At 53.7% G+C, this 22,779-nt stretch overlaps 5 protein-coding genes across 9 annotated transcripts; 2 read left to right on the top strand and 3 right to left on the bottom strand.

Moving 5' to 3' along the window:
* Positions 1-894: 894 nt before the first annotated feature.
* On the bottom strand, positions 895-5,665 carry plod3 (procollagen-lysine, 2-oxoglutarate 5-dioxygenase 3; the record flags this gene model as incomplete). Its single annotated transcript, NM_001099605.1, is given in 29 exon segments — positions 895-1,522; positions 1,639-1,764; positions 1,866-2,012; positions 2,090-2,194; positions 2,260-2,331; positions 2,432-2,545; positions 2,667-2,808; positions 2,948-2,964; positions 2,967-3,063; positions 3,065-3,073; positions 3,150-3,254; positions 3,327-3,368; positions 3,371-3,380; positions 3,383-3,446; positions 3,516-3,556; positions 3,558-3,604; positions 3,607-3,615; positions 3,618-3,646; positions 3,741-3,836; positions 3,926-3,977; positions 3,979-4,000; positions 4,003-4,023; positions 4,100-4,163; positions 4,302-4,414; positions 4,538-4,630; positions 4,632-4,705; positions 4,819-4,955; positions 5,014-5,105; positions 5,510-5,665. Coding segments are annotated over 29 exon segments (2,181 nt in total). The 3' UTR covers positions 895-1,366.
* A 1,067-nt stretch (positions 5,666-6,732) lies between these two features.
* cyb5d1 (cytochrome b5 domain containing 1) lies at positions 6,733-8,574 on the top strand. 2 transcript variants are annotated; one of them, XM_003975950.3, is made up of 5 exons: positions 6,733-6,903; positions 7,043-7,181; positions 7,327-7,403; positions 7,477-7,695; positions 7,771-8,574. In XM_003975950.3, the coding sequence occupies exons 2-5, from the start codon at positions 7,049-7,051 to the stop codon at positions 7,999-8,001; spliced, it is 660 nt and encodes a 219-aa protein (XP_003975999.1). In that variant the 5' UTR covers positions 6,733-6,903; positions 7,043-7,048; the 3' UTR covers positions 8,002-8,574. The 2 variants fall into 2 exon arrangements, with proteins under 2 accessions (XP_003975999.1, XP_029695926.1); XM_029840066.1 differs by having other exon boundaries at positions 7,007-7,181.
* Positions 8,575-9,266: 692 nt separating this feature from the next.
* On the top strand, positions 9,267-11,500 carry asgr1a (asialoglycoprotein receptor 1a). Of its 2 annotated transcripts, none has more exons than XM_029840052.1 (8): positions 9,267-9,427; positions 9,503-9,607; positions 9,691-9,780; positions 9,877-9,942; positions 10,054-10,146; positions 10,772-10,926; positions 10,996-11,118; positions 11,201-11,343. In XM_029840052.1, the coding sequence occupies exons 1-7, from the start codon at positions 9,373-9,375 to the stop codon at positions 11,104-11,106; spliced, it is 675 nt and encodes a 224-aa protein (XP_029695912.1). In that variant the 5' UTR covers positions 9,267-9,372; the 3' UTR covers positions 11,107-11,118; positions 11,201-11,343. The 2 variants fall into 2 exon arrangements, with proteins under 2 accessions (XP_029695912.1, XP_029695911.1); XM_029840051.1 differs by having other exon boundaries at positions 9,268-9,427; positions 10,996-11,102; positions 11,201-11,500.
* LOC101078201 (RPA-related protein RADX) lies at positions 11,494-16,542 on the bottom strand. 2 transcript variants are annotated; one of them, XM_029839990.1, is made up of 19 exons: positions 15,788-15,922; positions 15,493-15,586; positions 15,226-15,415; positions 15,058-15,155; positions 14,870-14,992; positions 14,636-14,808; positions 14,406-14,562; positions 14,063-14,171; positions 13,907-13,998; positions 13,707-13,832; positions 13,318-13,422; positions 13,076-13,249; positions 12,889-13,013; positions 12,571-12,776; positions 12,451-12,498; positions 12,345-12,385; positions 12,033-12,278; positions 11,832-11,966; positions 11,494-11,762 (listed from the first exon to the last, which is right to left on the bottom strand). In XM_029839990.1, the coding sequence occupies exons 1-19, from the start codon at positions 15,848-15,850 to the stop codon at positions 11,617-11,619; spliced, it is 2,451 nt and encodes an 816-aa protein (XP_029695850.1). In that variant the 5' UTR covers positions 15,851-15,922; the 3' UTR covers positions 11,494-11,616. The 2 variants fall into 2 exon arrangements, with proteins under 2 accessions (XP_029695850.1, XP_029695851.1); XM_029839991.1 differs by lacking the exon at positions 15,788-15,922 and adding an exon at positions 16,175-16,542 and having other exon boundaries at positions 15,226-15,586.
* Positions 16,543-16,612: 70 nt separating this feature from the next.
* ift46 (intraflagellar transport 46 homolog (Chlamydomonas)) lies at positions 16,613-21,982 on the bottom strand. 2 transcript variants are annotated; one of them, XM_029840044.1, is made up of 6 exons: positions 21,608-21,982; positions 19,523-19,815; positions 19,156-19,249; positions 18,957-19,088; positions 17,819-18,186; positions 16,617-17,774 (listed from the first exon to the last, which is right to left on the bottom strand). In XM_029840044.1, the coding sequence occupies exons 1-6, from the start codon at positions 21,758-21,760 to the stop codon at positions 17,756-17,758; spliced, it is 1,059 nt and encodes a 352-aa protein (XP_029695904.1). In that variant the 5' UTR covers positions 21,761-21,982; the 3' UTR covers positions 16,617-17,755. The 2 variants fall into 2 exon arrangements, with proteins under 2 accessions (XP_029695903.1, XP_029695904.1); XM_029840043.1 differs by having other exon boundaries at positions 16,613-18,186; positions 21,608-21,979.
* Positions 21,983-22,779: the final 797 nt, after the last annotated feature.

Below are 22,779 nucleotides of genomic sequence, written 5' to 3'. Positions count from 1 at the left end.
TCACCCAGCAGAGCATCGCCCCCCCACCCTCACACACACCTGGAAGTTGTCTTTTTCCAGGGCTTCCAGCTGTCTGCTCAACCTTCTCTGGCGAGTGGCTTCATCCAAGACGCGGTGCTGACCAGCCTCCACCCGAGCTGGGGAGAGATCACAGAGGTCAGGACCCTCGTCCTGCTGCAGCCTCCTCGGGGAGCCTCCATAACAACCCCTGGGACATGATCATCCTGGGGAGGACTCACTCCCCTGGAACCTCAGTGCGACAATGTTTTGAGTGTTGAATCAGGTTCAGATTGTGGATCACTTTTACTGCTATTTAAGGGTCAATCCCACCCCTAAAGAAGTTCATTTCAGTTAAAATAATTTAGTGTAAGATAAAACAGACCAATGAAATGTTAATAAATGTTGAGGTAGTTGTGATGTAAATGGTGTAACTGATGCTAACATCGACAGAATACGGTTAGCCGCGGAGCTAACGGCTACAAAAACGCAGAGTGGAGCCAGAGGCGGTAAACTTGATTAACATCTAATCTCTTTGAATAGATGTTATATTTCAGCTGTTATGCACACATTTTTACGTCTATGCCATGAAAATTCTGTTACAAAAACACCCACCGGAGGTTTTCTTCTCCAGCACCATGTTGACTCTTCACACTTCCGGTTTATGGCGACAAACAAGGGACAAAATTAATCTGGCGGCAACAGTTTTTATCTGCTGAGAGATTGCTGTAGGTTTATTTCATTTAATTAAGAATAATTCACAATCTATGTAAAACTTAATACAAAAACTTTTCAAAAAAGCTTTTTTGGCTAAAATTGCAGGTTAACTGGATGATAAAACATAGTTTACGTTTCCCACGGAGATGTTTCATGTCACAAAATGAAAACCAAAGAAAATGAGGCAAAGGCTCTCAAAAGCTTTATTCATTCGGTCACTGACCAATAATTTAATGCTGTTTGTACAAAGCCAAAAAACTAAAGGCAAACCTCAGAAATCCATTTGTCTTTGAGGAGACTGAATCAGCAACCAACAGTAAAACCCAGAAACATCTGGACAAAAATACTCACTCTGAATACAAAAGAGGAATAGAAAAGGGGGTTCTGGTCCTCCCAGTTTGACCTCTACAGTGATAAATATCATTCTGAACTTTATCTGTTCCACAAGAACGCACAAATGTGTTCTGCTGGCAAACATTCAGGAAGTGACATCATGTAAGGCAGCGCGGTGCAGTCTTAATGTAAACGCCACAGGACGATGCGTTGCCCCTGGGAGGTCAGGTGACACAGCTCGTCCAATCAGACATCCCCTCATAATCCCACCCATGATGAGGACATCTCACACACACACACACACACTCTCTGTCTCTCTCTATGGGTCCACAAAGGACACCATGATGTAGCGGGTCCCTTTGGTGGTGGGAAGACCCTCGTGGTAATGCGTCAGGCGACCCGGGTGCATGAAGGACCAGCCCTTCCTTGGAGACTCCACATTACAGTTGTAGCGCAGGAACCTGCAGCCTCCACCCTGGGACACACACACACACACACACACACACACGTTGCCATACAACAGCTGGAAAGTTCTACACAAGTTCTGGTGGAGTGAGTGTGTGTGTGTGTGTGTGTGTGTGAGTCGTGTACCTCATAGTCGATGTTCTTCCTGTTCAGGGCGATGTTGATGGTGAATGTAGACGAGTCGTGATGTGGTCGGAGAAACGGCTGCTCGTCAGGATGATAACGCACCACAAAGTTCATGATGGCCTGAGCCTGGACACACACACACACACACACACACACACACACGATGGTTGTTACAGTCCTGTGCCATGAATGCTGAGTGTTCCTGCCGTGGCTGAGGGCAGCAGCACCTTGGGGTAGTAGCCCGGGTACAGCCGCTCCGTCACAGGCGCGATGTACTCCTTCAGGAACTTGAGCCACTCCTTTTCAAAGCCGATCTGGTTCATGTGGATGTCCACAGTGGGGACGTTCTCGTAGCCTCCGCTCAGACGCTCATCCTGAAGACACAGGACATGTCAGAGAGCCGGGCCCAGAGGGGCCCAACACACACGCACACACACACACACACACTTACCCTGTGGCCTCCTGAGGACCACTGGCCATTGTCCTCCATGGTCTCCACCAGATGGTCACACATCTTCTCGGAGAATGCTGGGAACCAGTAAACATCTGGACAGGGCTGACAGGAAGAGGACAGGTGAGCTCCAGAAGCTGCTGGGTTCACGCTCAGGCGTCCACACTCACCTGCTCCACAAAGCTCTCCTGCTCCTCAAACACCTTGGAGTAGTTCTCATGGATGTACTTCTCCTTCCAGTCCTACAAACACAGCGTGTGAGCCAGGTTCCCCGAGTGTGTGTGTGTGTGTGTGTGTGTGTGTGTGTGCGCGCGCGCGCGCGCGTGCACGTGTGGTTCTGACCAGAGGGTTGTCAAAGATCTGCCACATGTCAGGATGAAGTCTGGACGTGTTGAAATTGGTTGACGTCACCAGACGTCCAAACTCGTCTCGGTTGGACACAAACAAGAAAATGCCCTGCACACACACACACACACACACACACACACAGACACAGACACACACACACACACACACACACAGGGTGGTCAGTCTTGGGTTTCTCCCTGTTGTCGGTCACATGACCAGATCAGCTGACCTGGTCCCTGATGTTCCTGCAGAAGACCATGTCTGAATCCATCTCCTCGTCCACGAACAGGCTGAGCTGGGACAGTTTGGACCGCAGGACGCTGCCTTTGATCAGGTACACCTGCGTGATGTATGGAACGTTCCACAGCCCTCTGCGCACACACCACACACACACACACACCCACACATACCCCCCCCCACACCCACACCCCCCCCCCCACACACCCCCACACACACACACCCCGTTAAGCTCCTGCAGGTGTCCGGTGAGAGGCTTCAGCGTGCACTCACATCCTTTTTCCCTGGACATCTCGATGTAGTCTTCAGACCTGGAGTAGTAGCCCTCCGGACTCAGCGCCCCCCAGAAGTTGCTCCACAGCTTCCCGTGTTTGGACAACATGGGCGCGAATGACGGATCTGAGCGGAAGCAGAAACCATCAGAGCGCCGCCGGCAGCTTCCCGACCAGCAGGTGCTGCTCAGGGGAGGACTGACTTGTTTTCCTCGATCAGGATCCTGAGGGTGTCGGGGTTGGTCAGCGCCACGTCCGAGTCGATGCTGAAGTAGAACTCGCAGCGGGGGTCCTTCTTGCACGCCTCGCTGCACAGACACACCCCCCCGTCAGAGCACGCCAGCTCCACGCCCCAACAGCGGCCGCTCATCTCCACTTACGCCGCCATGTTTCGGGCCTTGCTCTCCGGCAGGTTCTCCTCAGTCCGACCAGCTGGCGTCCAGGAAGAGGGCGCGGTGGCGCTCCAGAAACCTGTGGATGTGGCGCTCGTGGTAAACCACCTGTGGGAACGTGTCAGCGGGTCAGAAAGAGCAGCGGGACGGAGGGGCGGCCGGTGCGTCACCGCCTACGTTGTTGTGGATGAAGAGGCGGAGCCTGGCCGTTGGGTAGCTTCATCGCCGTCAGCCGCTCCAGGAACTCCTCCAGGAAGGGCGTGGCCTCTCAATGAACCCCCGACGTGGACCAACGGCATCTCCTCCTCCTGGACAGTCCAACGCAACAATAATGAATGATCTCATGGTCAGGTTATCGGCTCCATCACCCGTGTGAGTGGACTGCGCGCCACGGCAACCTGCCTCGTTCAGCAACCGCAGCTCGTCGTCACAGATCCCACAGCCGCCGGCGAAGGTCCAGGCCGTGGGAACGTAGTTCCCAGGTTAGTTCAGCTGCAGCTGCACGTGCACCCACACGCACAATGTGGCTCGTACCCCCTGGAGCAGTCTTGTGAAGGGCTGTGATTGGCCGACGAAGGTTGTCCTACCTTGGTGGGCCCGTTGCCGTGAATCACAACAGGAAGTGTGTCGTACGCCACGTTTTCTGGCTCTGACCTTTGACCTTCGAACTTCAAGACAACTTCATCTGAACAAGCAGCAGGTTATTCACACATCATGAGTGTGTGTGTGTGTGTGCGTGTGTGTGTGTGTGTGAGTCTCACCAACGGCTCCATTCAGGTTCTGGAAGATTCTGGAGCGATGGTCCAGAGTCATGTTGAATTTTGTCTGCAGACACAAACGCAGTGAGTTCTCAACCGCCACCGGGAAATCTACTTCCTGTTTAAAGGGAGCAGTCAGACATGCAGCAGGCGGCGCCGTTTCCACGGTGATGTGGTGGCGTCCAGGTCACCCCAGCAGCCTCACCCTCTGCACTTTGTCCAGGTAGATCCTGGTGTAGAACAGCTGGTCATCGTCGTTGTCTTTGTACTTCCACTGTTGAACGATGGCGCTCAGCTCCGAGGCCAAGCCGATGAACCCTGAACACGCACGCACACGCACACACGCACGCACACGCACACACACGCACACACACGCACGCGCAACACACACGTCATGTCCACTCTTTCCCTCACACACGGGACTCTACTGCACTCCCTCACCTCCTGAGTTTAGGTAGCGTTTCCCAGAATGCACCTCGGGGTACTTGGAGGCCAGCCGCTGGTCGGGCCAACAGAACCCCTCAGCTGAGAAAACCCACTTTGTGACCCAGACGGGAAAACTTGTAGAGCAGCTCTTCTGGAACCCGCGCCGCCAAGATCACGTCATAGCTGTAGGAAGACATGGGAGACCCTTTCAAAATAAAAAGCTGCTTCTTGAAGCTCTCTCTCTTACACACACACGCACACACACGCACACGCACACACACACACCGGTGTGTTACCTGTCAACAAACATGATGACCATGTTCTCCTTGTCGGAGTGTTTGCTCAGCTCTTTCTTCAGCCATCGGACCTTCTGACCACCTCCTACTGTCCGAGCCACATCGCCCCCCCGCCATTCCTCACCCAGACCCAGGACCTGATGGCGGTGATGACATCATCATCATCATCCTTCTGTGTGTGTGTGTGTGTGTTACCTTCACGGTGTAATTGAACTCTCTTGCTGTCCTCATAAAACGGTTAAAGCCATCCGTCTCCTCTGTTGCCGCGGTGATCACCAGCAGATTTTCTACACACACACACACACACACACACACACGATCAGTGATGACGTCACCAGCCAACAAGTAAAACCTTTGATCAAAACGAAGTTCATCAATAACTGATACATTTCGACAGTGTTCTCCAGAGGACGGTGCAGTATTAACACTGCAGTAACTGTCAGAATCTGACAGACGAACTTCAGACGGTTTCTGCTGGTTATTCATGACAGAAGATGTTATTTCGAGAGGAAATCTCCATGTAAATCACGATGATCGTCCTGACACCCTGGATTCGGCTACACACGGTGGTTGTTAAAGTTATCCCAACAATCATGAAGCACAACGCCGACATTAGCGGCGGCTAGCTCGGACATTAGCGGCGGCCCGGGAGCTCCGCCCGGCCGCGCCGGAGCCTCCAGAGCAGCCTCACCCGGTGAGAGGCTCTGCCGTCCGGCCGACGCGGCGGAGTGGAGGGCGGTGAGAGCCAGCAGGCTGAGGAGGCGGCCTGCAAACATGTCGGAGCTTCTACGGGGGTTCTCAGGCGCTCGTTCGCTTCTTCTCCATCCACCTTCCGCTCCCGCTGTCCAGAACCAACGCTCGCGATAAAGTTCTGGTTCTGACGAACTACGTCACCGAGAGACGCCCCACCCACTCGCCAGAGCTCAGCCAATCAGAGGGGCTCCTGAGGTGATTGACGGGAGGATGGAGCGGTCCCGGCCCCTCCCCCCACAGAAGGTTCCTGAAGAGAGTTTGCCACGTGTGAAACATTCCTGGGGGGCAGAACTCAACATTATCACAACTCTGTTGTTGGTTTGCACAATTATTTCATCACTTCAGATGGAGCCACGACTTATTTAATGTTTCATGTTGTTCGAATGTTGGTCTGAAGAAAAGTTGTGTTCAAGTTTAGCCTGGACCCTGGGCCCTGGACCCTGGACTCTAGACCCCGAGCCCTGGACCCTGCACCCTGAGCCCTGAACCCTGGACCCTGGACCCTGGGACCCTGGGCCCTGGACCCTGGACCCTGGCCCCTGGACCTTGGACCCTGGGCCCTGGACCCTGGACCCTGGACTCTAGACCCTGAACCCTGGACCCTGGACCCTGAGCCACTCGACTGTGTGAACCTTCACAATAGTTTAATATCAATGAAAATACAGAATAATGTAGAATAATAAAATGAGATGGAATCAATCGAAGCTGTTTAAGAAGAATAACTCAAATAAAAATAAAGGTCAGAAATACTTCACTGAGATTAAAACTGTAATAAAAAGAATGTTCAAAGTAAAAAAAATGTTTTAAAGTTGAGGACGGACAGGATGAGGCCCACCGGACCTGGACCCACCAGGCCTGAACCCACTGGGCCTGGACCCACCCGGGCCTGAACCCACCCGGGCCTGAACCCACCCGGGCCTGGACCCACCCGGGCCCGGACCCACCCGGGCCCGAACCCACCCGGGCCCGGACCCACCAGGCCTGAACCCACCCGGGCCTGGACCCACCCGGGCCTGGACCCACCCAGCAGCAGTCTGGGTCAGGCTGCTTGCGCCCCTCCAGCAGCTTCCAGGCCAACAAGGTTCAAAGGTCAAAGTAGCTTTGATTGAAAGCCCCAGTCCAAATGACCCTCCACTGTATTACAGCCGTCTGGTTCTGGTCCCAATTCACTAACCCAGTCCGTAGGTCCAAAGACACAAACTAGCACCGGACCACCATCCCATATCAGACTGTTTGTGCGTCACGTTTAGCAGCAGAAAGACCCTCTGAAGTCCTGACCGAAACCGTCCGAATCCTGCAAACCAGTACCGTCCAGTCCGAGCTCGGCAGAAGGTAAATGGATCATTCTGGTCGACGCCACATTCTGGTCGTTCCGGAGGCTTTTGTTGTAGCGTCTCCATGGTAACGACAGCGCCGTTGCTCCGCTCCCGTTCAGACCAACAGGTTCGGGTTCTGCTCGGATTCTCTGCAGGTTCTGATGGACAGCGGGACGAGCAGGCCGCGCTTCTTCACCCCCGCTGAGGTGGCCGCGCACGACACCGTGGACGACCTGTGGGTGTCCTGCCTGGGCAGAGTGTGCGACCTGAGCCCGCTGGTGACCCGGTACCGAGGTGAGTGACAGTCAGCACAGACAGAACCACCCCGCGGGACACAGTCCGAACCGGGCTTAAACGACGTCGGTAGATTCCGGCGCTGCACCGGTTCCGCTGAGGGGCGGTTCGCGTTGTGACCAGCAGGTGTCGCTGTTTCCCGCAGGTGACGTGCTGCTGTTGCCCATCCTGGAGTGCGCGGGGACGGACATCAGCAGCTGGTTCGACCCGCAGACCGGAGACGTGAGTGGAAACGGACCAATCCGAGGGAAGCGCTGAGCTCCGCCCCGCCCCCTCACCTCCTGTCCGCTCTCAGATCCGCAGGTGTGTGGACCCGCTGACGCACTGTGCGCGCTACTACACCCCCAGGGGGCGCTTTGTGCACGTCCCCCCGTCCGGCCCTTCCTCCGGCTGGGACACAGACTTCGGCCAGCCCTGGTGGAGCGACGAGCGCTACGAGGTGGGCCGCCTGTCGGCCAAAACCAGGTGGATCCGCGTCATCAACACGCTGACGTCACAGGAGCAGAAACTGCAGGTGACCTGGAACACGTTGAGCTCCGTTAGGCTAAAGCTAAACCGCGAAGCTACATTAGCATGGCCATGATTGCAGGTGTGCTCAGAGGAGACCCTGGCCGAGATCCTCCTGCGGTACCTGCGCTACAACGCTCACGCCCGCAGCTACACCTGGAAACACGGCGGCACCATTCTGGACATGAGCAAGACCCTGGACCAGAACCACGTTCCTGACGACGACCAAGAGCTCCAGGAACTGCGCCTGGACCCAGAGCGCTTCATCCCCTCCATCCAGCTGTACTTCAACGACGACCTGACCGAAGGATGAGGGCGGACAGCGGTTCGTCCTGACCCTCTGGACGGAGAGCGTTAGCTTAGGCTAGCTAGCACAATTCTAATAGAAGAATAGGAAAAAGCATGAAAAAGTGGCGACTTAGTGCTATGCTAAGCTAATTATGTCACGCACGGTAGCTGTTACTGATGTGGTCTGTTTTCCTTGGCTCATTAGGCTCTGTAATGTTCGTGGGCTTTTTCTTGGCTTAAAAAGGTGATTTTTAAATGAATTATTGTGTGTGTGTGAGTGAGAGAGAGAGAGGAATTTAAATGCTGTACTTCAGGGAATGTGAGCATCCAGGGATGGTTTTGTCGGGATGGAGCGGGATCGAGAGTCTTGAAAAGGAATATTTGGTCACCAGTAAAACTTACTGGAGAGTGGAAGAGGAAACCACCATTTTAGACACCGATAAGAGGGTTGGTGGGTGATAATGTCAGAAAGTAGAATTATATCAGTAAAATAGGTGAATTTACAGCATAAGAATAGTGTAAGGTTTTCCTTTGGAATTGTTCATTTCCCCTCACTGTTTGGCTTCTTTTTTGCTAATAAACTTTTGGACGTGACCCCACGAAGCTCTTGTGTTCATTTTGATCACCAAAATGAGGAAATCTCTCCAGGTTATGATTGGACGTCACGGTCATATGTGTGTAACAACAGGCTAATGCTAACTGAGGTTCTGGTGCTTCTCAACCCTGCAGCTGAAGCCCAGCAACGTTGGACCGAGTGTTTGGTCCAACAGGTTAGCCTTCGATACCAGACTCATGCAGCGTTAGCAAGTTCTAGTTCTGAAAGGTTCTCTTAAAGGTTCTCTGAAAGGTTCTCCAGCATGGTGAGCTGTGAGTGAGAGGTCACATCTCACAGCTCAGGCTGACATCACCATGGTGATGGACGACCAGGTGAAGGCCGCTGTCCTCTGGACCAAAGGTCTCACCGTTTCCTGCTAGCAAAGCATTATGGGATTCACGCCGCTGGACGCATCCTTTAGCTCGACTGTTAGCGACATCTGACCCAGCCACAGCAAAGATGGCCGCCACGACCATGGGATTCCAGCGGCGTCAAAGTGACCTGGATCAAAACCTGAGCCGATCTCTCGTGGTTATCAGAAAGAGCTGCGCTTTAATGTGAAGCGCACACACACGCACACACACAGGAACACACACACACAGGAACACACAGGAACACACACATACACGCACGCACACACACACACACACACACACACACACACACACACACACAGAGCGTGTTTTCCAGTTCAAAGTGCGTCCTGGTGGACGATGACCCTCAGCTCCAGTTTGGACAGGCAGACAGTTCACCACCAGACATTAACGTAGAAGACGAGGGGAGACACCGTGAGACGTTGCCATGACGACTGAGTACCACGATGACCCTGAGGAGGACAGCACCTTCTGGAACCAAGGTAGCTCTGCTGGCACGTGTTGGGTGGGACAAAAGCTGAGCCGCTGTGGACTGAAGCACTTTGTGTCCTCTCCAGAACCTCCTGGGTCTTTCTCACGACCCTTCAGGATCCGGCGCTGGATGTTTCCTGCTCTGACAGCTGCAGTCGTCCTGATTCTGATCATTGCACTGGGGGCTAGCAGTGAGGACGGACACACACACACACACAGACTTCAGTCAGCAATGTTAGCGTGTGTGTGTGTGTGTGTGTGTGTGTGTGCGCAGGCACGGGGATCTCCAACCGACTGTGGTTCATGGAGGAGTCGGTTCTGAACCTGACGGGGTCTCTGAGCTCCTCCCAGCAGCTCACCAACGGTACCTGCTGCCGCCGCCACACAAACCGGGTTTTCGGACTCCTGACTGATGCTGTGAGTGTGTGTGTGTGTGTGTGTGTGTGTTTGTGTGTCGCAGAAGCAGCCAAAGATGTTCATCGCCTCAAGTTCGCTGTGGAGAGCAACAGGGACCAGCTGACCTCAGGTCAGTTAGTCTGCTCCTGGAGACCAGTTCAGCCAGTCTAACGGTCTGAGTGACAGAGTGTGTGTGTGTGTGTGTGTGTGTGTGTGTGTGTGTGTGTGTGTGTGTGTTCAGTAGGGGAAGCACTGAAGGACCTGTCCACCCTGGACTCACTCAGCAGGACAGTCGCCAATCTTAAATGTTCCCTCGAGCGCATCATCAACAATGGTACCCCCCCCCCCCCACACACACACACACACAGCGTCTCACACACACACACACAGAGCGTCACACACACACACACACACACACACACCCATGCAGAGCATCTCACACACACACACACAGAGCGTCTCACACACACACACACAGAGCGTCACACACACACACACACACACACACCCACGCAGAGCATCTCACACACACACAACACAGAGCGTCTCACACACACACACACACCACACACCCACGCAGAGCATCTCACACACACACACACAGAGCGTCTCACACACACACACACACACACACACACACACACCCAGAGCATCACACACACACACAGAGCGTCACACACACACACACACAGAGCATAACACACACACACACACAGAGCGTCACACACACACACACCCAGAGCATAACACACACACACACACAGAGCGTCATACACACACCCAGAGCGTCACACACACACCCACCCAGAGCGACACACACACACACACACACACACCCACCCAGAGCGACACACACACACACACCCCCCCCCCACGCAGAGCGTCACACTTGATGAGCGTGGAAGTGTGCGGACACACCTGTGAGTGGGAGGAGTCCCACCTGTGGCTGCTGTGTCCAGGCTCCGCCACGGACGGCTGCTGTGCTCTGAACTGGGATCCTTTTGGGAAAAGCTGCTATTTCTTCAGTAATGTGGCGATGACCTGGGACGAGGCCCAGGACTGGTGCACCGGACACGAGTCCCACCTGGTGATCCTGAGCACTGATAAGGAGTGGGTGAGGAAGGAGTCCCGAGCAGGTCCCTCCTGGCCTCTGCCAAAGCCTCATCCTGTGTCTCTGCTTCAGGACTTCGTGGTCAAACATTCGGCTGGCACCTGGTACTGGGTGGGCCTGACTGATCGGACCGGGAAGTGGGAGTGGGTCAACCACACTCCCTACGTCATGGACCGCAGGTGAGCTCGGACCGAGGTTAGCCGAGGCCACTTCCTGCCGACCGGTCTCACTGTTCCCTGGCCTCCTCCCATGTTCTCCCTCTTCGTTCTGGTTCCAGGCGGTGGCGCCCGGGTCAGCCGGACAGCTGGACCGGTCACGGGTTGGGTCACGGAGACGAGGACTGTGGCCAACTTCATAGCGACGGGCGTCTTAACGACCTGCACTGTCTCACTCAGCTGCGCTACATCTGCCAGAAACACAGCTGAGCGCCAGCCCCGCCCCTGCGCGACCAAGCCCCGCCCCATGCGGCCAAGCCCCGCCCACCGCCAGTCATGGGGGGTACAGCTAACAAGCAATTTCGAACCACGCAGATTTTGTTTTTTACCATACAATAAAATAAATACAGTGACATCCAGGGTTCAAAGGTCGTGTTTATGAGGAAACGTTAATAAAACTAAAAAAAGACAGAAGAAATGTAGAAACTGCTGAAATCTCCATCACAGATCCAGAGATAAAGTGAAACCTTCAACAGAATCACTCGTGTTGCTGTGAGCTTGTGTCAGTCAGACGAAACGCTCGACTCAGGATCAGCTCCGTTCTGGCTCCGCCCAGATGACACGCCTCCAGCACGCACACCAGCCTCTGATTGGCCAGCTGGCTCGCTGTGCAGATCAGGTCAGCTGACAGGAAGAGAAGAAAGTTTGGTGTCAGGTGTGTGTGTGTGTGTGTGTGTGGGTGTGTGTGTGTACCTGGTGAAGGGGGAGGTGTGTCTGAAGAGAAGGCTCCATGTGATAAGATGGAGCTCCAGGTGTTGGAGTGCTGGTGGGAGGAGCCAGAGGAGTGCGGGAGGAAGACGGCGTCCAGCAACACGGCGTCTGTCAGAGCTGCAGCGAGACGTTCAGAGCGTTAACGTCCGTCGGCGCCGTTGAGTTTCCCACAGGTGAACGTACCTCTGAGTCTCAGAGTGTAGTAGTCCTCCAAGACACAGCCGGCAGCCCCGGAGACCCGCCCACCCAGCGCCACGGCACCTGCCAGCTCCTCCCTCCGACTGTGGTCGTAACGTAAAGGTAACGTCTCTTCAGCGACGGGCGTGAGGACGGGGGGGAGCGGCGGCGTGACGCAGGACTCCTCGTCTTCTTCATCTTCGTCTGTGCTGGTGCTTTGGAGGAACTCCATCGAGGCTTCGAACAGGATGGCTGCAACAGCGGTTCCAGGTGAGACAGCGTTGGCACAGGTGCACCTGGGACCCGCCCACACCTTACCTGAACTGTTGGCTTCAGGCTGGACGGCGGCTGACGGACACCTGAGGACACACATCACATCAGAACGCAGCTGACGCCAGCTGGCGCCGGCTGAGCCAGGACCCACCTCTTCCTGGGCGTGTCCAGCAGAAGCCGCCTCCTCTTCCTGGACTTCCTGTTTGAAGGGTCACACAGTGACTCTGCATAGCCCCTCCCCCCCCATCGACACGCCCTCTGAAAGTCTCACCTGTGTCGGCGGTCCAGAGGCGGCGGCAGCTGGTGACTGACAGCTGAGGGGCAGGAGGAGGGGGAGGCCCCGAAGGAGCAGGAGGAGGGGGAGGCCCCGAAGGAGCAGGAGGAGGGGGAGGCGGGGGAGAGCGGGGGAAGCTGAGGGGAGGGTGGGGGGGGGGGCAGTGATGAAGAACCATGTGTCCAGAACAAACAACGGTCCTCCTGAGAGACAAACACACTCGCCTTCATCACAGCAGCTCTGTCAACTACAACACCCATGAGTCCCTGCTGCAGGTGGCACACCTGTGTCTGGACGGCAGTCAGGAACACTCACCTGTCCTCTGAGGCTGTACGTCACCATGGTAACGGTAGCCTGGACACAGAAGGTGCGGCGCTCCCGGTAGCAGAGCCTGTCCATCTCCCTCTGAAGCTCCACCCCCCTCAGAAAGCCCGGCTCACCTGCGCACACCTGCGGTGAGTTCAACCTTTAGAAGAAGGAAAACGGACGCGCGGGGACTCACCTCTCCTGTCCTTCATGTACGTCTCCAAGGAGATGGGAGGAGGCGGGTATGTGAAGAATCCTCCAATCACAGCCTTGCTCAGCATCGGACGGTCCTCCTGGCTCCTCACCCATTGGAGGAACTGCCGCACTGGGCGGAGCTTACGGTAATTCATCACAGAGTGTTGTCCTAGTCCTGTCATGTGACCAATCAGGTAACAGAGGGGCTTGGGGAACACAGAGTGGTCATGTGACTCTGATTACCTGTGCAGTACACCTGTGTGTAGGTGGTATTGGTCAAGTAGAAGCAGAGCTCGGTCCAATCAGCACCTCTGATCAGCTTCACTCTGCTGCAAACAACCACCGAAACTACAGACAGAAAACACTGTTAGCACAGCCCGACGTTAGCAACAACAAAGCTCATCTGTTCTACGTTAGCAACAAGCAAAGCTAATCTGTTCTACGTGAGCAACAACAAAGCTCATCTGTTCTACGTGAGCAACAACAAAGCTCATCTGTTCTACGTGAGCAACAACAAAGCTCATCTGTTCTACGTGAGCAACAACAAAGCTCATCTGTTCTACGTTGGCAACAACAAAGCTCATCTGTTCTACGTTAGCAACAACCAAGCTAATCTGTTGGAGAGTTCGTACGTGGGTGGAGCTGTTGGTGGGTTTCAGGTTGAGATGTGGAGAGGAGCTTCACCGTGATTGGTTGATTACTTGTCCCATCCTCCAATCGCATCCAGCGATATTCCAAAAGCTCTTCCCCGTGGCCATCTAGCAGTGGACAGCACACATCACGGAAAACTACAAGTGAGCCCACCATCCTGGTTACTATGACAACAGCTCACCCTTGTTTCTAGTTCGCTCTGATCGTCCTAAGAATGTCAGAAGACCAATGACGTCACACACAGCACCAGGAGGTTGGTCCAGAAGCTCCTTACTGACAGAAAGAGTGTTGATCAGAGTGTGTGTGTGTGTGTGTGTGTGTGTGTGTGAGAGAGTACCTGGAGAGGAAACAGTAGGTGGGTGGCGGTGGCAGGAACTCGGGCGCCACTGAGGAGTGTGGGATCAGTGAGATGAGAGCAGCAGGATTTCGGCTGTTCGCGCTGATCTCTGGAAGAACAGCACAGATTTAGACGTCTGCGTTCATGGTCAGGCTCCGCCCCTGTTATAGCATCAGATTTCTTTTAGCTAACAGAAGTGTTCGGTCCTGCAACAACAGCTTGAGGTCCATGTTAGCGTAGCTATAGCAGCTATCGTGTAACGTTAGCAGCACCAGTGCGCGTTAGCTCGTATTCGGCGTTTCGCTTCAGCTGGGTTACGATGGATTCAGCAGAGGTTTCGTACCGACGTCCTCCGGCTCCGCCTGGAAGCGCCGCTTCACACGAAAGCCTCTCAGCCTGATGATGTCACCGGGCTTCAAACAGCGGTACCACTGGACACAAACGCTATTCCACAACACTACACACACACTTCCTGTGCGGTCGCACACCTCCAACACGGCCTGGACAGAGACAGCGGTTACGCACGGCGCCGGCGTTCCGCGGCGTTCCGCGGCGTTCCGCTGTCAACATTACCTTATATGGACAGCTGCAGTTCCGCTCGCTTCTCCCATAATACATCAGGTGGGACTTGTTGATGATGCGTACGATCAGCGGACGCCGGACGGCGCCCCTGGCGACGCCCTGGTGGGCGGAGAGGAAGGCGTCCCGTAGCTCCGCCACTGTTACCCCAGGTCGGGCCTCTGCCCCTGCAGACAGACAGACAGGTGAGACAGGTGACAGACAGACAGACACGGACAGGATGTTTACCTTCCTCTTCGTCCTCCTCTTCCTCAGTGGGAGGAGTTTCCCTCCACTGCTCGCCGCTGTAGTCCACGTTATTCCAAAGAGGCAGGAACACACTCCGACTGGCTCTCAGAGGGACCAGCACACCTGTCCAATGAGAGCCACCCATCAGAGCTGGCCTTGTCCCCGAGGGGGGCGACAGAACCTCTCACCTGGGTCTGCTGACCCAAACCAGGGCAGAGGCTGGGGGCGGAGCCTGCGGGCCTCCTCCTCCGGACCTCCCGTCACCTCCACACTCAGCAGGATGAGACTGCAGGAGGACAAACACACTGCAGACATCCTGCTGCACACGTCCTCCCCCGTCCCCCGCCCCCCCTCACCTGGGTCCGGCTGCAGACGCTCCAGGGTGTTCCGGGAGCTGAGCGGACATGGCGTGGCCAAACGTGGCATTCCGGAGCGAGGACCCAGCCTGCAGGACGCGTCTCTCCACCAGTCGGTTCAGACCAGGATCCAGAGTGACCCTCAGCCTGCAGTCCCCGTCCGTCAGCGTGACGTCATAAAGGTCCTGGCCTGGGACGGACCAGAGCACACACACACACACAGTTTGGGCCTTCGGAGCCACCATACCTGTGGGGGCGCAGTCTCACCTCTGAGGACGGCCTGGGGGAAGTAGACGGAGGAGCCCTGGTCCCTGCTGTAGCGCTGCAGCGCCGCCACCAGCAGCAGGTCCCTGCAGACCACCTGCACAGGTGAGAAGGACTCAAACCAGGGACACAACGAACCCGCTGCTGCTGCTCGGAACCCGCGCTCAGCTTTCGAATTCAGTTACGGCTCAACCGACAGATTTTAGAACCGAATCTAGTGGACGATCGGGGATCCAGACGGTCACCAATCAAATGAATCGATCTAAAGTCAGCGACGGCATCGGGAGGCGATTCACACCTTGTGAGGAGGCTGTCTGGACCGAGCCAGGGTTCGGTGGAAGACGCAGCCCGGAGCCGCCATGATGGAGCCGCCGCAACAATAACAGCGCGGTGCATTGTGGGAAAGGCGGCTCCAAAACCGCCCACGTTTATAACGTCGATCGCGACGAATACGATTTACGTGGATAATGACGGTTAGAAAGCGGCTCCGTTTTAATGCTAAAGTGTCTTTAAACGGGAATTTTCTCCAGCGGTTCTGGTCGCTTCCGGAAGTGGAGCGGACCTCTCGGAACATCGATTATCTTCATTAGCCTCTTCATGCTACATGCTACCAGCACGAGCAGCTCCACCATCGGATCCACAGGGTTCTGATCACCGTGGACCTCAGTTCTGTTGGACCACTCACCAGAATGGTCCCGAATGATCCCCGAGGTTCTGTTGGAGAACACGGTTCTGCATTTTGGTTCCCTTTTCTGGGGGCTGGTTCTCAGTCCAGTGAGCATCTGACCTGACCTTTGAACCCGGAGCCAAGAGTGGATCCCTGCTGGAGATTAGGTTCCAGATCCACTCGGACTAAACGAACTTGTGTTGCTTTCTGAAGCCATAAAAGAGTTTCGATCATTTCACAAAAGGAAACAAACTATCAAGGCTGTTTTTCTTCTTCACTGTCTGACATTGCTCCTGTATAATGTAAATAATAACAGAGTCTCTAATTATTGTGTACTGGGCCCCACGCTGCCGCTGTAACGTCCCCATGTGGGATCAATAAAGTTTTTTATCCTTATTAAGGCTGTGTGAGCACGTTGTCTCCTTCAGGTTCTCATCAAAGAAGCAGAGAGATCTGTTTCAGCTGGAAAATCGTTTAATAAATTAACTGATAAACTTTCAATTATTAGACAGAAAATGTGAAGCAGAAGTTCAAACATCAATGGGATCCTGTCAGGGCTGTGATGGGATCCTGTCAGGGCTGTGATGGGATCCTGTCAGGAGTGTGATGGGATCCTCTCAGGGCTGTGATGGGGATCCTCTCAGGGCTGTGATGGGGATCCTCTCAGGAGTGTGATGGGGATCCTCTCAGGGCTGTGCTGGGATCCTGTCAGGGCTGTGATGGGATCCTCTCAGGGCTGTGCTGGGATCCTGTCAGGGCTGTGATGGGATCCTCTCAGGTGTGTGATGGGGATCCTGTCAGGGCTGTGATGGGGATCCTCTCAGGGCTGTGATGGGATCCTCTCAGGGCTGTGCTGGGATCCTCTCAGGGCTGTGATGGGATCCTGTCAGGGCTGTGATGGGATCCTCTCAGGTGTGTGATGGGATCCTCTCTGGGCTGTGATGGGGATCCTCTCAGGAGTATGATGGGGATCCTCTCAGGGGTGTAATGGGATCCTGTCAGGGCTGTGATGGGATCCTCTCAGGGCTGTGATGGGATCCTCTCAGGTGTGTGATGGGATCCTGTCAGGGCTGTGATGGGATCCTCTCAGGTGTGTGATGGGGATCCTCCCAGGGCTGTGATGGGGATCCTCTCAGGGCTGTGATGGGATCCTCTCAGGTGTGTGATGGGATCCTCTCAGGGCTGTGATGGGATCCTCTCAGGGTTGTGATGGGATCCTCTCAGGGGTGTGCTGGGATCCTCTCCGGTGTGTGATGGGGATCCTCTCAGAGCTGTGATGGGATCCTCTCAGGGGTGTGATGGGGATCCTCTCAGGAGTGTGATGGGATCCTGTCAGGGGTGTGATGGGGATCCTCTCAGAGCTGTGATGGGATCCTCTCAGGGGTGTGATGGGATACTCTCAGGGCTGTGCTGGGATCCTCTCAGGTGTGTGATGGGGATCCTCCCAGGGCTGTGATGGGGATCCTCTCAGGGCTGTGATGGGATCCTCTCAGGGCTGTGCTGGGATCCTCTCAGGGGTGTGATGGGATCCTCTCAGAGCTGTGATGGGATCCTCTCAGAGCTGTGATGGGATCCTCTCAGGGCTGTGCTGGGATCCTCTCAGGGCTGTGCTGGGATCCTCTCAGGGCTGTGCTGGGATCCTCTCAGGGCTGTGCTGGGATCCTCTCCGGTGATCTCTCTAAGCCGTGTGTGAAGTGCTGCAGGTCTCTGGACTCCAGGAACAGGGTGAAGAGCAGGTGCAGAGCCTGGATCCTGCTGCCGTAGACGGGGACGTCCAGCAGGCAGCAGATGAGGTCTGCGTACTGGGCCAGGCTGCAGCCCAGCCGGGCCGAGGGCAGCTGCAGGGCAGCCAGCAGCTCCTCCACCTCTGGGGGCCACTCCTGCATCAGGCTGTCGATGGTCGGCATCGCCCGGCTGTACAGAACGCTGGCCGGGGGTTTGGACCGGTGGAGGGCGCCGATGCTCTCCACCCAGCTGTCCACCTGCCGAGGGTTGGTGTGGGGGCTGGCAACACTGGTCACCTTCTGCAGCTGCACACACACAGGCATGCAGCAGAGAGTGAGGGTGTGTGTGTGAGTGTGTGAGTGTGTGTGTGTGTGCGTGTGTGTGTGTGAGTGTGAGTGTGAGAGTGAGTGTGTGAGTGAGTGTGAGCGAGTGAGTGAGTGTGTGAGTGAGTGAGTGAGTGAGTGAGTGTGTGAGTGAGAGAGTGAGTGTGAGTGAGAGCGTGTGTGTGTGAGTGTGTGTGTGTGAGTGTGTGTGTGTGAGTGTGAGAGTGTGTGAGTGAGTGTGTGAGTGAGTGTGAGCGAGTGAGTGAGTGTGTGAGTGAGAGAGTGAGTGTGAGTGAGAGCGTGTGTGTGTGAGTGTGTGTGAGCGAGTGTGTGTGTGTGAGTGTGTGTGTGAGTGTGTGTGAGTGAGCGAGTGAGTGTGTGCGTGTTTGTGAGCGAGTGTGTGTGTGCGTATGTGTGAGTGAGTGTGTGTGTGAGTGAGTGAGAGTGTGTGTGAGTGAGTGAGAGTGTGTGTGAGTGAGTGAGTGAGTGTGAGTGAGTGAGCAACTGTGTGTGTGTGTGTGTGTGTGAGTGAGTGAGTGAGTGTGTGCGTGTTTGTGAGCGAGTGTGTGTGTGTGCGTATGTGTGAGTGAGTGAGTGTGTGTGTGAGTGAGTGAGAGTGTGTGTGAGTGAGTGAGAGTGTGTGTGAGTGAGTGAGAGTGTGTGTGTGTGAGTGAGAGTGTGTGTGAGTGAGTGAGTGTGTGTGAGTGAGTGAGCAACTGTGTGTGTGTGTGCATGTGTGTGTGTGTGTGTACCTTGGTGACCGTGTGCTGTTTACTCTCCTCCGACAGCCACAGTGACATCACCGTGGGGTCCGACTGTTTGACGCTGGGCTCGTCCAGAACCAGCAGGCCCAGATTGTCTGGAGCACCATCGGGCCGCGGCACCTGAACACAGCACAGGCGAGTCAGTTCCAGACCGACAGAGCCGGGACGCGTCATCGAGGGTTCGGACCTTCAGGAAGGCGTCGATGTCTCCGACCGCCGGGATGAAGTCCGGAATGAAGGGCTTCAGGCTGTGGTCCAGCTCCACACACTTAGGACTGTACCTGCGGGCCAACACGGCTCATCAGACCAACGGGTCGCGAACACAAGCAGAACTCACTCCATCGTTGGTCACCACCGTCAGGTCTTATGGAGCGTTTGATTGATCGTTCTGCTCAATAGCTTAATAACGTGTCATTAAAGGTGTCGACATTTAGTCAGGCTATTTTATAGATTTATGGATCATTTTTAGTCAACTGATTTATGGATTATGGTTTAACTGATTGGGTCGGTTCCTGCTGCTCTCGATGATGAAGATGATGATGATGGATCCTCACCGGGTGATGTACTGGAACAGGTCTTTGATCTCTGTGCTCACGGGTAAGTTGGCGTAGTCGGCGGGATCGTACGTGCCCTCTATAGCGACGCTAGGCTCATCTTCATCCTCATCATCATCATCATCTTCAGAGTCCTCCTCCTCCTCCTCCTCCTCATCTTCATCCTCGTGTGGACTGAGCACTTGCTGGCTGCTGCTCACTTCATTCCTTGGTGAAGGCTCGTGGTTGTCGTCAGAGTCATCGCTGCTACTTCCTGCTGAGAGGCCACGCCCCTTCCTGTTGTGCAAAGACGACTGAAGCGACACAAATCATCAAGTTTCATCATCATAGGACTTTTATCTGGATGGTTCCCTCGTTATGACTTTAAAAAGGTGGAAAGGTTGCACCAATGCCTGACAGCACTAACTGTACTCTAGTTACAGCAGTAACTGTACTCTAGTTACACTAGTGCAGCAGTAACTGTACTCTAGTTACATTAGTGCAGCAGTAACTGTACTCTAGTTACAGCAGTAACTGTACTCTAGTTACAGCAGTAACTGTACTCTAGTTACAGCAGTAACTGTACTCTAGTTACACTAGTGCAGCAGTAACTGTACTCTAGTTACAGCAGTAACTGTACTCTAGTTACACTAGTTACAGCAGTAACTGTACTCTAGTTACATTAGTGCAGCAGTAACTGTACTCTAGTTACAGCAGTAACTGTACTCTAGTTACAGCAGTAACTGTACTCTAGTTACACTAGTTACAGCAGTAACTGTACTCTAGTTACAGCAGTAACTGTACTCTAGTTACACTAGTTACAGCAGTAACTGTACTCTAGTTACAGCAGTAACTGTACTCTAGTTACAGCAGTAACTGTACTCTAGTTACAGCAGTAACTGTACTCTAGTTACACTAGTTACAGCAGTAACTGTACTCTAGTTACAGCAGTAACTGTACTCTAGTTACACTAGTTACAGCAGTAACTGTACTCTAGTTACAGCAGTAACTGTACTCTAGTTACAGCAGTAACTGTACTCTAGTTACAGCAGTAACTGTACTCTAGTTACATTAGTGCAGCAGTAACTGTACTCTAGTTACAGCAGTAACTGTACTCTAGTTACACTAGTTACAGCAGTAACTGTACTCTAGTTACAGCACTAACTGTACTCTAGTTACACTAGTGCAGCAGTAACTGTACTCTAGTTACAGCAGTAACTGTACTCTAGTTACAGCACTAACTGTACTCTAGTTACACAAGTGCAGCAGTAACTGTACTCTAGTTACAGCACTAACTGTACTCTAGTTACAGCAGTAACTGTACTCTAGTTACACTAGTGCAGCAGTAACTGTACTCTAGGTGCAGCACTAACTGTACTCTAGTTACACTAGTGCAGCAGTAACTGTACTCTAGTTACAGCACTAACTGTACTCTAGTTACAGCAGTAACTGTACTCTAGTTACACTAGTGCAGCAGTAACTACTCTAGTTACAGCAGTAACTGTACTCTAGTTACACTAGTGCAGCAGTAACTGTACTCTAGTTACAGCAGTAACTGTACTCTAGTTACAGCAGTAACTGTACTCTAGTTACACTAGTGCAGCAGTAACTGTACTCTAGTTACAGCAGTAACTGTACTCTAGTTACACTAGTGCAGCAGTAACTGTACTCTAGTTACAGCAGTAACTGTACTCTAGTTACACTAGTGCAGCAGTAACTGTACTCTAGTTACAGCAGTAACTGTACTCTAGTTACACTAGTGCAGCAGTAACTGTACTCTAGTTACAGCAGTAACTGTACTCTAGTTACACTAGTGCAGCAGTAACTGTACTCTAGTTACAGCAGTAACTGTACTCTAGTTACAGCAGTAACTGTACTCTAGTTACACTAGTGCAGCAGTAACTGTACTCTAGTTACAGCAGTAACTGTACTCTAGTTACATTAGTGCAGCAGTAACTGTACTCTAGTTACACTAGTGCAGCAGTAACTGTACTCTAGTTACACTAGTGCAGCAGTAACTGTACTCTAGTTACACTAGTGCAGCTGTAACTAAATGCGGGGTAGAAATGAGGTAGAAATGAGCTCGCAGCTCCAGCGGAGGCTCACCGCGGCACTGGCCCGCTGCGCCTCGGCCGATGCTGCCTGCCGAGCGCCGGGGCCCCCCTCCAGCTCCTCGGGGTCGTCACTCTGTCGTCTCTCGCCGCACGGCTGCTTCCTCAACAGCTGCCGCGCGTATTTAGTCCGCCCAAATTGCTCCATAAGAGAAGTTAATCCGGGTTCTAGACATGTATCTGCGGACGAATGCTAGCTAACCTCAGCTTCTCAGAAGAATAGATTTAGTCAGCGCAAACGGCGGACAAAGGTTTTTAAAACCCCCACTGCTGGTTCAAAGCTCTCCGCTACCCCAGCTGGCCTCCATATAGTCCTACACCGTCCGGGTTCTGGATCCTGACCTGGTCCAGGATCCTGACCTGGTCCAGCAACGCTGTGCAATTTGTAGCGAGCACCAGCACACGTCAGGGGGCGGGGCCACCGTTGCCATGGTGCCAGAACAACGCGAAGCGCCATGACGTGTCGCGGACGGCTTTGATTTCCCCTAAGAAGTGTTACATTACACGAGTCAGGAAGTTGGTTAAAATCTGTTTCTAAATCTCAATTTTCCACGTTTTATGGAGCAAATATGTGAGCTGAATACTTAATTTCTAGGAAAACGTATTGCTGTTGGGGCGCCCTGGCGGTCGACTGTAGCAACGTCCTGCACACGGCACTAAAGGTCGTCACGTGATTCCTGCCGCTTTGATTATTCCTCCGAGGCTTCCGGGTTTGTGGATCGTGAACGTCACTCGATGAAGAAAAGACTTCAGGCTGATCTTGATGACGCCTGTGATAACAGATGTACTTTATTCCACCCAAATTTGGAAAATGTGTAAATGTGGTTCCGTTGACATTGGTGAAACTTTTATAAAGATAAATTAAAATGATAATCTTTGTGGTCGACATAATCTTTCACATCTTTTTGCTATTTAATAAACCCTCAAGATGTTCCCTCCCATCTACATCCCAAAAACTGACTGGACCAACTAACTAATGAACTGATCCAATCAGTTAGTTTGTTACTTAGGTGGAAATGGTGCTAATCCACTTGATGCTGTTTATTAATCAGGCCAGGCTGCCCCACCCTGTTGCTCTTAGTGGCCCTGGGCAACTGCTGCCGCACACCCTGGAGAATCCAGCGAGGTCACACACACCCGAGAGGAGTACCATGAGCCCACACACAC

Source organism: Takifugu rubripes, chromosome 8 (genome assembly GCF_901000725.2).
Source record: "Takifugu rubripes chromosome 8, fTakRub1.2, whole genome shotgun sequence".
NCBI classification, from domain to species: domain Eukaryota; kingdom Metazoa; phylum Chordata; class Actinopteri; order Tetraodontiformes; family Tetraodontidae; genus Takifugu; species Takifugu rubripes.
This window is presented reverse-complemented; position numbering and strand designations above follow the sequence as displayed.

Excerpts from the sequence above, each read along its gene's own strand:
- cyb5d1 (XM_003975950.3), top strand. The coding sequence starts at position 7,049 with ATGGACAGCGGGACGAGCAGGCCGCGCTTCTTCACCCCCGCTGAGGTG. Across the intron at positions 7,182-7,326 it reads GCTGGTGACCCGGTACCGAG|GTGACGTGCTGCTGTTGCCC; the intron begins GTGAGTGACAGT and ends TGTTTCCCGCAG. Across the intron at positions 7,696-7,770 it reads CACAGGAGCAGAAACTGCAG|GTGTGCTCAGAGGAGACCCT; the intron begins GTGACCTGGAAC and ends CCATGATTGCAG.
- asgr1a (XM_029840051.1), top strand. The coding sequence starts at position 9,373 with ATGACGACTGAGTACCACGATGACCCTGAGGAGGACAGCACCTTCTGG. Across the intron at positions 9,428-9,502 it reads CAGCACCTTCTGGAACCAAG|AACCTCCTGGGTCTTTCTCA; the intron begins GTAGCTCTGCTG and ends TGTCCTCTCCAG. Across the intron at positions 10,147-10,771 it reads CGAGCGCATCATCAACAATG|GCTCCGCCACGGACGGCTGC; the intron begins GTACCCCCCCCC and ends TGCTGTGTCCAG.
- LOC101078201 (XM_029839990.1), bottom strand. The coding sequence starts at position 15,850 with ATGGCGGCTCCGGGCTGCGTCTTCCACCGAACCCTGGCTCGGTCCAGA. Across the intron at positions 15,156-15,225 it reads GCGTCTGCAGCCGGACCCAG|TCTCATCCTGCTGAGTGTGG; the intron begins GTGAGGGGGGGC and ends GTCCTCCTGCAG. Across the intron at positions 14,993-15,057 it reads GTTTGGGTCAGCAGACCCAG|GTGTGCTGGTCCCTCTGAGA; the intron begins GTGAGAGGTTCT and ends CTCATTGGACAG.
- ift46 (XM_029840044.1), bottom strand. The coding sequence starts at position 21,760 with ATGGAGCAATTTGGGCGGACTAAATACGCGCGGCAGCTGTTGAGGAAG. Across the intron at positions 19,816-21,607 it reads CGCAGCGGGCCAGTGCCGCG|TCGTCTTTGCACAACAGGAA; the intron begins GTGAGCCTCCGC and ends GTGTCGCTTCAG. Across the intron at positions 19,089-19,155 it reads ACATCGACGCCTTCCTGAAG|GTGCCGCGGCCCGATGGTGC; the intron begins GTCCGAACCCTC and ends TGCTGTGTTCAG.